An 11,394-nucleotide genomic window follows, 5' to 3' on the forward strand; every position below is an offset into this window, starting at 1 on the left:
ATATTTAACAAAAGTTAAAAAATAGTAGTTCTTCGTTTAAATAGAAAATCAAATTTCTACTTTGTTTCGTTTTAAATATGTAAAATTAATTTAATAATTTGAATCAGAATCATCCAAATCAAAATTTGAAAAAAATAATAATAAGTATTTTACATCTTTAAATTAATCGAATTAAAACTAAAAGTATCAACTGATGCTTAAATATTGCTATTGTTTTATCTCAAAGAGAGGAAAATAGTTTCCTTTTAAAAAAGTCTTCTCTTTTAAAAAGTATTAATAAATTTTTACAGACTTTGTATTCATAGCAAACACTAATATAATAAAGTTTTGGATACGGAGCACAAACTACAATGTTATATTAATCGTGTTTATCAAATTTTTACTTTGTTTCGTTTTAAACATGTAAAATTAATTTAACAATTTGAATTAGAATTATCCAAATCAAAATTTGATAAAAAATAATAAGTATTTTACACCTTTAAATTAATCGAATTAAAATTGAAAGTATCACCTGATGCTTAAATATTGCTATTGTTTTATCTCAAAGAGAGGAAAATAGTTTCCTTTTAAACAAGTCTTCTCTTTTAAAAAGCATTAATATATATATATTAATGGTGTTTTGAACACACACACACACAGAGACATATATATATTTTTATATATATATATCTGTGTGCGCGCGTGCATAATATATATATATATATATCTGTGTGTGTGCGCGCGCGTGCATAAAACAGTGTAAAGTAATAATGTAAAAAAAAAAGAAAAAAAAGTGCATCCCATATTAAAAAATCAAACAGTATTCGTGTAATTTTCAAAGTATCCCATTAAGTCAATAATGATGGATTCATTGCTACATGCATATCAACCCATTAGTGGGAGCAAATGAAATTATTGTACAGCAAAAAATATGGACCCCATATTATTATTTTTCTTCAAAAGGTTAAGTAGCCAAATCATATTTTTTTTTTATATTAGTCTGAGATCTAATCTAAATATTGAGTTGTTGTATTTGCTATTCCGCCATGTCATTTATTTGTTATGTTTACTAAAATAAATATACTTAAAATATTTATATTTTAAAATAAGATAGAATTTATTTTAATTGACGTTTCCTTAAAAAATCATGCAAAAGACAACATGACAAGTAAAATGAGCTAAACCGAAAATATTTACCAAAAATAGTATTTCTTCGGTTAAATAGAAAATCAAATTTCTACTTTATTTCGTTTTAAACATGTAAAATTAATTTAATAATTTGAATTAGAATTATCCAAATCAAAATTTGATAAAAAATAATAAGTATTTTACACCTTTAAATTAATCGAATTAAAATTTAAAGTATCAACTCCATGCTTAAATATTGCTATTATTTTATCTCAAAGAGAGGAAAATAGTTTCCTTTTAAACAAGTCTTCTCTTTTAAAAGTATTAATAAATTTTTGCGAAACTTTGTATTCATAGCAAACAATAATATAATAAAGTTTTAGATACGAACACAAACTAAAATGTTATATTAATCGTGTTTTGAGGATAGTGTATATATATATATATATGCATAAAAATAGTACAAATTTATGTATATTTATTAGCAATATAAAATATATATATTACCACTATCCTAACACAAGTTTCTAGACATATGGCAGTGGGTTCCAAAAACCAATTTGTTTGTCCTCTTTCTTCTTTCACGGTGAAATCTTTTAAAGCATACCACCTCCAAGCAAAGAAGCGGGTCCCAATAGCCTTTTTTTCCCTTAAAAACCCAATGCCTAAAAAAAATGGCTTGAAACCCATTAGAAAAATCACATACGTAACTTCTCATTTAATTTTAATGGTGTTACCTTAATTTACTATTTTTTTTTTTAATTTAATACATCGATAGCTTTTTAAAGTTGTTGCTAAATTTCATTTAAACATTTGAATTAAGAGTTATTCCAATTGAACATCTGAATATGTGATAACGTCAAATTTTGAAAAATACTTTTGTGCGCGTTTTCAAATGTCAATATGTCTCCTACTTTAAGTATACACATTAGCCTCAGCAAATCATAATGTTGTGTTTAATAAAGGAGATGTCATATTTTATGTAGTTAATTACCTAACAGATGCTAGCACTCGCAAAAGTTTTTTAAAAATTTGAATCAAAAGTGTCTAATAGGATCACTTTATAAGGTGATGTGCTCAATTGGAACAGGTTATAATTCGGATGTCTAAATAAAGTTTACTGACAAATATAATGAACTATTGATATATTGAGTCGGGAGTGACATTTACGGCCATTTTGTGCAAGTGATCTTGCCAATTTGGCTAATGGGTACATGTACACCAATCATTTAATATTCACTTCGTCTCAATTTATGTATAACACTGGTTGACTATGGATAAAGTTTAGAAGAAATTAAGAGTTTTAAATTTTGATGTCTAAAATATTTGTATGACTACAAATTATTTTATTAAGGGCAAAGGAATTTTTTTTATAATAAGTTATTTTTATATAACAAATTAAAGTTAAATTTGGACCCGGGTTTAATATGGGCCTAGAGCCACTAGTTCAACTATATGCCTAAACCGTACTTTTGGTTGGCAAGCTGCACGACTGGAAACAGCTGGAAGTGAGTGAAATGACAATGCTGCCTTCGGTCGACCATAATGGCTTTCTGTGCGATAGAAATTACAAAGACTAAAATCCAAATACTCCAACCATTCTAGGCCTAAAAATACTATTCTTCCCTTATCTTTTTCAGGTTTGGTAGCGATTTCGAAGTAAGTTATTCATGTATTAAAATTTTACACAAGTGATATTATATTTGATAACTACTCCCTCTGTTTCAATTTTTTTGAACCTATTTCCTTTTTAATCCGTGCCGAAATGAATGACCTCTTTCCTAATTTGAAAATAAATTCACTTTATGAATGATTTACGGCCACACAAATTTTCAAGGCTTATTTTGAACCACAAGTTTTAAAAGTCTTCACTCTTTCTTAAATATCGTGCTCAATCAAATGGGTTCATATAAATTGAAACGGAGGGAGTATTTATTATGAGCCGAGTTATTCATGTATGAAATTAGTAAGATGATTGGTTAGTAATTTAGAAACCCCTATAGCTAATACTCCCTCCGTTTTAATTTATATGAACCCATTTGACTGGGCACGACATTTAAGAAAAAGTGAAGGTTTTTGAAATTTGTGGTTCAAAATACGTCTTGAATATTTGTGTGGCTGTAAATCATTTTATAAAGTGCATTTATTTCTAAATTAAAAAAGAGGTCATTTATTTTGGCACGAATTAAAAAGGAAATGAGTTCATATAAATTGAAACAGAGGGAGTACATGTATAGTTATGAAAAAAAATTATATACTACTTTATGCAGGATAAAAGGTGAAATAAAATAAGTACTCCCTCCGTCCCATAATAAGTGTCACCTTAGCAAAAAACACGCATATTAAGAAATCAATAATGCAATATGAAGTTTACTAAATTACCCTTATATAATATAAAAATAAATTACTTTTTCCTCTTGATTAGAGCATGTATGAGCAGTAATACTTTTGACATTGAGAATCCAGTAATACTAAATTAATATATGACTTTTTCAATCAACATTTAGATGTTACTTTAACTTGTCAGTTTTTATTTAAGAGAGAGTTAGAAAAAACTAATCAATTTATGGCTTGATTTCCTAAGGTAATACTTATTATAAAACAAATAAGGTAACACTTATTATGAGACGGAGGAATTACATAACTAAACCCTACATAAAATAAATACATAAATCATAACTAAACTCTGCATAAAATAAATACATAAATTTCCTCATAAACAATTCATATATTAATAATATCCGTATAACTCTAATCAACTATCGAAAAAAAAAAAAAACCCATAATCCTTCTCTTTCACGTAAATGTCCCATCTCATCAACAAAGCCCGGCTTTAGTTTTTTATTATTTTAGAAACAAAACGATTGACTTTGTTCGCCTACTAACTACGTAGATTTTTTGTTGAGCAACTATGAAAGCCAACTTTTCTCCTGTTCATAAAGCATTGAGGTGGGACCCACCACACCGCGCTTTGAATCTCCCCTTCAAGTTCTAATTGACAGCTGTAATATTCATTTTTCCCTTTTTCTCTTCCTTTTTAAGTCTTTTATTTATAGCATTACAAGTTCACTCCTTTCTTACGCAGTATATCTTTCTTTCCATGGTTCATTCTTGTCACTAACACTTTATTAGTTAGAAAAGAAAAAAAAAAAAATTGACCCTGAACCTATTTATTGTGGCTTCATTTTCTCTTAAAAAATTAGTGAAACATAGCAATTTGTTGAACTAAGAGAGCTGGTTAATGTGAAGGTGAAGGCATTCTCCATAGTTAAGCTTATATTTAAGGGTAATTCTTTTGAAGTCTTTTATTTATACTAGGATTAAAAGTTTGTTCCTTTTTAATAAGCAGTATCAAATTTCTTATCTCCTTAAGTCCATCTTTCTTTTCATGGTTCATAGTTCGTACTTGTGATTAATACTTTATTAGTTGGACAAAAAAAAATTGACCCAGAACTACAATTTTTTTTTTTCCCTTTATAGTGCCTACAGTTTCTTTGAAAATTAATGAACCCTTGCAATTTGTTGAACTAAAGATAGCTTGTTGATGTGAAGGTGAAGGCATTTTCTTTAAGTTGTATTAAAGGGTGATTGTGTTTGTTACTATCATGAATTGAATAGTAATGTAGATACAAGTGAATAATCAGAGGCGGAGTTTTATGTGTCCAATGTTTAAGGTTGAACACATTTTATATTTAAAGTTATGGTTCATATCTACTTTGTATTATCTTTATTCTGGCTTCATTTTCTTTGAAAAATAGTGAACCCTTATGATTTGTTGAACTAAGAGATCTTGTTGATGTGAATTTTCTTTATGCATAATTAAACTTGAATAATGGGTAATTGTTTTGGTTACGTCAGGAATCGGAGAACAATACTTGATTTTATAGCAATGTAAGCTATAAGTGTGATCTATGGAATGTATTGGGGTGAAGGGAAAATTTAAGCATTGATTTTTTTTTTTTTTTTTTTGGGTCTTGGCCTCTAGTTGAAAGGAGAAGCAAATTTAAGTTACCATTACCTCAAAAATAAAAATAAAAATAAAAATGGAGAAGCAAATGTATGGGAGTTCTTTGATTATGAACTAAAAACTGTAATGCTGATTAGTGAGGTTACAAAGAGTCATAAAATTCATGATGCCATTCCATTTTTTTGCTTTCAGCAAGGAAGCTACGCGAATCCATGCTTTCAATCTTCAATCGAATACTTATAAGGTCTAGTCTTTTTTTTAGGGAACAATGTCCATTTTGAGGTCCAATTTATCTCAATCTGTAGTTCTTTTTAATTGATATGCATGAACAGAAGGAAACATTGTGGATTGCTTTGCTAATTAATACGTTTGAAGCATTTATTTGTTGATCTAGTCTTTGATTTCTTATTCCTGATTGTAGAGTTACACTTACAAAACTTGTATGCCTAATGTTCTATATTTTCTCGACAGCATTACACCTAGTAGGATCGTGCTATCGTTGCTGTTATGGGTTGCGCAGTTTCTAAAAAAGATAGGGTAAGATCTGTATTGGCAGATTCCAGTTCCAAAAAGAGATCTGTATTGGCAGATTCCAAGTCCAAAAAAAGATCTGTATTGGTAGATTCTATTGCACTTGCTTCTGAAACAATTTGTAAGTTCTGACATTTCTTAGAGTAAAATTTTGGCATAATACATTGATAGACACTTTAACTCGGCCTCAATTGACTACTGAACACTACAACTTTGAGAATGCACATCTAGACACCTCAACTTGTCCCCATTGTGTCTCGTGGACACCCGATGCTGATGTGGCACATAAAATTTTGGAGGTGTCTAGATGATCATTTTGTAAGTTTGAGTGTTCAACTGACACAGTGGAGGTGAGTTGAGGTATCTAGACGATCATTTTGGAAGTTGGAGTGTTCAACTGACAGTAGAGGCCAAGTTTAAGTGTCTATCTGTGTATTTTGCCTAAAATTTTCATGCATTGAGAGTTTGCTCCCCAGTTATAGCACTGTGCCCATTTCTTCTTTTTGTTCTCTAGTTTAATGAGTTATATACTTTAAAATCTGAATTTTCTTTTTGTGCAGTCACTGTCAATGAAGTAGAAGCTTTGCTGGATCTATACAAGAAATTGAGCTGCTCCATCTCCAATGATGGGTTGATCGAGAAGGTATCTCATCTTAACACGGAATATCCATCAGAAAGCTAATCTATTTAATCTCGATTTATCCCCAGACTTTCAAGCTAATTGCTTAATAGCAGCTGTGATTCATTTCCTATGTCTTCTTATTACAGGAAGAACTCTTACTGGCACTTTTCAGGAACCATAAGAAGAAAAACCTTTTTGCAGACAGGGTATGTTCTTTCACCAACTGTCAAAATCCCGGAGGAAGGAAGAACGGGAAAGACAGGGTTTCATGGTAGATCAGAAAGGGTGTGGACATGTCTGGGAGTTCTGCTTCCGTTATTCTAGAGTGTGTCTCTTGATGGTTCAGCATTTTCTTAGCTCTCCTCTTTCTCTGCAGATATTTTGCCTTTTTGATGCTAATCTGAATGGCCAAATTGACTTTGAAGAATTTGTACGAGCATTGAGTATTTTCCATCCAAGGACTCCTGAATCTGAGAAAATTGCAAGTGAGGAACACACACCAGAAGTTAGAATCCTTAGGACTTCAAATTATTGTGGTGTCTGCCTATAATCAGTAATTCTTCTTGTTAAGAGCCTCCAATTCTTTTACCTGTGTTCGATGTTATAAATGTTGAAACCTTGTGCTGCAGATGCATTTAAATTGTATGATCTTGGGCGCACTGGCTACATCGAGCGTGAGGAGGTAATTTGACATACTATTATATTTTCTTGCTTGGTTATCTCTACTTTGGTCTCTAGACAAGTTTTTGCTGAAGCTCTTACAAAGAAATGCTTTCTGATAGAATCAATTAGGCAATCCACAATGTTAAATCATTTTACCATCAATCTATCAAATTACCAACTTGGTTAGTCATTCTAGCATACATTTAAAGCATGATAGGCATTTTCTAGAAGTCATATGTGTGTAAAAGCTCAAGTTATTCTCTAGTTTTTGTGGGAACTATGTGCAATTTTCATAATTGCATTTAAATTTCTGTCACGTATATCAGATGTATATGCCTACAATATTTTTGCAACCAGTGGCTAAGAGCCCGTTTGGATTAGCGGGAAAAAGTGGCTTTAAAGCACTGGTTTTTTAAGTGCTGGAGCTGTTATGCATTTTATAGGTAAACAGTTCAAGAAGAAGAGAGTATTCTTTGTATTTCTTGATAATTTACATCCCATGACTGTATTTATACAATAAAAAGTTAAAGAAAGAATATTACATAATCAAAGAGAATATTACACAATCTTAATATCAATTACTCCTATAATTTGTGGTCAATTAAATATACTATCATTGTGAGGGAGAAAGTAGTTTAATAGGAAGCACATTATTGACTTGGTAACTGAATTTCAAATTGCATTTTCTTTTGGAGAAATAGTTTTAACGTCTCTTTAACTAATATTATGGGCCTCTGCTGCAATATGGGCTTATTTCATTCATGGACTTCAGACTTTTGTGCTAAGATTTATTTTGCTTTTGCTGATAATGCAGTTGAAGGAGATGGTCACGGCTCTTCTTGAAGAATCTGATCTTCACCTTTCAGATGATGTTGTTGAAGCCATTGTCGACAAGGTCAGGATTTTTATTCTGTTTTTGTTTAGGTTAAGTCTCGTTTTATGGAAGTTAATGCAATTATTTATGCACTAAATCAATAATCCATTATGCAGACATTTAAAGAAACAGATACAAAGGGTGATGGCAGGATCGACCAAGAGGAGTGGAGAGAATATGCTGCTAAAAATCCAACATTATTAAAAAACATGACTCTTCCGCATTTAATGTATGTTTTTGCATCTGCTACATGTCAAGATCCTTTTCCCTTAATTGCGAGTTCACGCAAACATTAGCTCGATTAATGCCTCCTTTGATTTAGTGGCCCTTATATGCCCTGTAATGGAACCTGCTGGTTTCAAAGTTACAGTTTTGAAATTTGATATTGCTATGCTAGATATCAAGGAATTAAATGGTTACACACACATATATTATGTATTAATCCATGCATCTGTTCAAGCTTCCACAATGATGTTTGTTCTTTTTAGAGTGTTTTTCTGTAATCACTGCTCTCTAAATTGAATTCGAACTTGTAATCTCTACCTTTCTGAACCGAGATATATAGACTTCGACCATAGTTTGTGTTGCAATGGCATGTGCCTGGCCAAACACACGAACGGCTTAAGATCTTAATTATTTCCTTAACGTGCTTTTCCAGGGATGTAAATTTAGCATTTCCAAGCTTTGTCTTGGGCAAAGGAGTGGAAGACTCGGAATTTACAGGCTATTGATTCGATAAGCGGCAGAGTCTACCTCTCAGGTAAATGGTGCATTAGCATAGAAGAAACATCTGTTCTGATGTGGTTGGATTGCTATAATTTTCTAATTTCAGAAAACAAATGAATTCCCCGACAACTGTGTTCATCTCCTAGTTCTGAACATAGTTTTCTGATGTGGTGATGCCAACATGGATTTGTGAAGTTTGTAGAGGATACCTGAATAGCTTCTCCCCAACTGTTATCTTAATGTAGGAATTGCACCCTGTAGCCAGTTTTCACCCTGCTATTTAAGTTATATCCAGTTTTTTTTTTAATTATTTAACTTGTTAGCCAGTGTTGCCAAACTTCAGACAAAATACTATGTCGAGTATCAACATATGTAATGCCTTTTCGTTCTCAGTGTTTCAGTTATTGTATGTTTGTCTTCTGTTTTCAAGAGTTGTAAGCACATAGTACATGAAGCACTCTACATTTATTTTCTTGTTTCTTCTTGTTTTAAGCTTCTCAAGTACTGCTTCTTCGTCCACTTCATCAATTGAATGTATTTTTTATGCCCAGATTCACCATTCGTTTTTAAACCAGAGCATTTAAACCATGCTTAAACACTGTTTCGTTGCATGGACTCTAAAGTTAAGCTTAATTGATCAATATTGCCGTCCATTTCTGAAGGTAACCTAGGAAAAATGCCTCCAATCACTTATGGCGGTCTACAGAGCAACATGGCAAAAGGGATTCATCTAAAACCAATCACTGATATTGTTGCGGTGTACGTGGGAGATCATACCAGCGATCTAGAGTTGAGTTGCCATCTAGTTCTTGGTAGCCCGGAGTCTTTTACTTTGTTCTCTTCGTAACAAATGTTGTATCTTTCATTCATTAATTAGCCCAAACAATAAAGTTGGATTTGGCCAAGCATCAAAGCTGTATGACTTGGCTATCGCCGAGTTTATTTGAGGGCTTGTAGGTCGATGAACGATCCAACTCTAGTTTGGTTTGTAATCCTTATATATTTGTTTATTTAATTTTTATTGCTTCATTTATATAAGTAATGCATGTTTAATATCTTACCGAGACTTCGTGTGTTAATTTTAAATTCTTTATGAGTACTTAATTAATGACATAGTGATTAAAATAGTTTTTTTTAATTTTTTTTTTTATGACATAGGGGTAGGCGAAGGGGAAATGGGGGAGGGGATTACAACATGGGGATTTGACTCTTCATCAACAAAGTGAAAATTCAGTAGCCAACCAACTGAGCTATTAAGATTCCTACAATGATTTAAATAGGTCAAAACCGTCGTAGGAATAAAATAAATTATTTTGCCTCCTATGATATGTGCTTAGGGCCTTTATTTAACACTTTGCTTCTAGTACTTAAATAAACTTTACACTTTAGGAATACCACTTTATATGTGTGAGTGCTTAATAAAGTAGCAACTTAGCACATACGCTGCTTTAGCCAAAACTTTAACTAACCAACTTGAATCAGAAGGTAACCGCATACAAGAAATTGCACGGTTTATCCAGAAAATGAGCTGGTCTTTAATTTTTGTCCCTTCAATGGACTGGTTTTTAATTTTTGTCCTTCCTTAAATTAATGAATCTTTTCTGACCAAAATGCCCTCCAACCTAAAAACACAACTCCCGTCTTCATCCTCAGCCGCGTTGATTATCTATTTAGTTTTCTTTCTGTTCGTTTTGGTTTCGGAGTCGATGACGGACAGTGGCCGTGGTGGCGGTGATTGTGAGGGAAGGATGATTTTGATACAGGTGGTTGACGGTGGTTGAGACGGCAGCGAAGTGGACGCGCCGGCGCCGGAGGTGTTGGTTGTTTGGTTGGAAGATGAGCTGTACGTTTAGTGGTCGTTTGGTGCATGGCCAAAATTATCCCGAGATTATAATTCCGGGACTAATTTATCCCATATCTTACATGGGATAAAATAGTCCCAGAATAAGTGGGATAAGAAAGGAAATCCAGCTTATACCATGGGATGCATTTTATACGTTATTTGATACAAGTTATAAATTTATCTCATCAAATATAATATAAAAAATTAATGCTGAGATATCTCAACTTATATCATGCACCAAACGACCCTTAGTGTATTGTAGTAAATGCACAGTTTTCTATTTGTACCTTGTAATAATGACGTTTCTAAAAAGATTAGTAGGAAAGTAGATGGATTCTCTTGAAAAGAAAGAACATACTTTCCCAGCTTTTGAAGAGGATATTATATATCCTTTAGCAATAATATGAACCTGGGCTAGTTTGGTAGGAGGGATAAGGATAAATAGTTTCAGAATTATATTTGAGATGATTTTATCTCATATTTAATTGGGATAAAATTGCGGTATAACTAATTTTGGGATTAGTTATTCTGAGATTATAGTGTTATTTTATCCCTGTAGGAGAGTGGAATAACTAATTTCAGTATAGTTATTCTGAAATAACTTGTTTCCGACCAAACCTAGTTCTGTTTTTTCCTTTGTGTCTTTAATAAGTATGGCAGTTCTATTCTGTTGTAACTAGCAAATTCACGTTTTTTTTTTTTTTTTTTGTATCATTGAGTTTCAATTAAATTGATATTACTTGAAAAGATTTGCATCAAAGTTGAGCCTCACATAGTTGAATTTTTATATAAAAAAATAAATTGAAGTCTATATTTCAAAGCTAGTCAAGTTAGGCCTTAAGACATAATTTTAGATTCCAAAGTTAGTCAAGTCAGGCCCTAAGGACTAACTTTATATTCCAAAGTTATATTTTAGATTTCAAAGTTAGTCAAGTTAGGCCTTAAGGCATAACTTTAGATTTTAAAGTTAGTCAAGTTAGGCCTTAAGGCATAACTTTATATTCCAAAGTTAGTCAAGTTAGGCTTAACTTTATATTCCAAAATTGGTCAAGTCAGACCTT

General features: G+C 31.9%; 1 protein-coding gene across 5 annotated transcripts; it reads left to right on the forward strand.

The window, feature by feature from the left end:
* The first annotated feature begins 4,174 nt into the window (after positions 1–4,174).
* Positions 4,175–9,271, forward strand: LOC132043079 (calcineurin B-like protein 7). Of its 5 annotated transcripts, XM_059433566.1 has the most exons (10): positions 4,175–4,393; positions 5,546–5,726; positions 6,166–6,248; positions 6,374–6,433; positions 6,604–6,763; positions 6,857–6,909; positions 7,705–7,785; positions 7,881–7,993; positions 8,423–8,524; positions 9,153–9,271. In XM_059433566.1, exons 2-9 carry the CDS (start codon positions 5,582–5,584, stop codon positions 8,493–8,495), a joined length of 768 nt encoding a protein of 255 aa, XP_059289549.1. In that variant the 5' UTR covers positions 4,175–4,393; positions 5,546–5,581; the 3' UTR covers positions 8,496–8,524; positions 9,153–9,271. The 5 variants fall into 5 exon arrangements, with proteins under 5 accessions (XP_059289549.1, XP_059289547.1, XP_059289546.1 ...); XM_059433564.1 differs by lacking the exon at positions 9,153–9,271 and having other exon boundaries at positions 4,175–4,356; positions 8,423–8,974; XM_059433563.1 differs by lacking the exon at positions 9,153–9,271 and having other exon boundaries at positions 4,176–4,393; positions 8,423–8,974.
* Positions 9,272–11,394: the final 2,123 nt, after the last annotated feature.

The sequence above is a fragment of the Lycium ferocissimum genome, unplaced genomic scaffold (assembly GCF_029784015.1).
Source record: "Lycium ferocissimum isolate CSIRO_LF1 unplaced genomic scaffold, AGI_CSIRO_Lferr_CH_V1 ctg2090, whole genome shotgun sequence".
NCBI lineage: Eukaryota > Viridiplantae > Streptophyta > Magnoliopsida > Solanales > Solanaceae > Lycium > Lycium ferocissimum.

Bases quoted from the DNA above. Each gene is read 5' to 3' on its own strand.
- LOC132043079 (XM_059433566.1), top strand. From the start codon at position 5,582: ATGGGTTGCGCAGTTTCTAAAAAAGATAGGGTAAGATCTGTATTGGCA. The intron at 6,764-6,856 runs GTGTCTGCCTAT...CTTGTGCTGCAG, and splicing joins TAGGACTTCAAATTATTGTG to ATGCATTTAAATTGTATGAT. The intron at 7,994-8,422 runs GTATGTTTTTGC...GTGCTTTTCCAG, and splicing joins ATGACTCTTCCGCATTTAAT to GGATGTAAATTTAGCATTTC.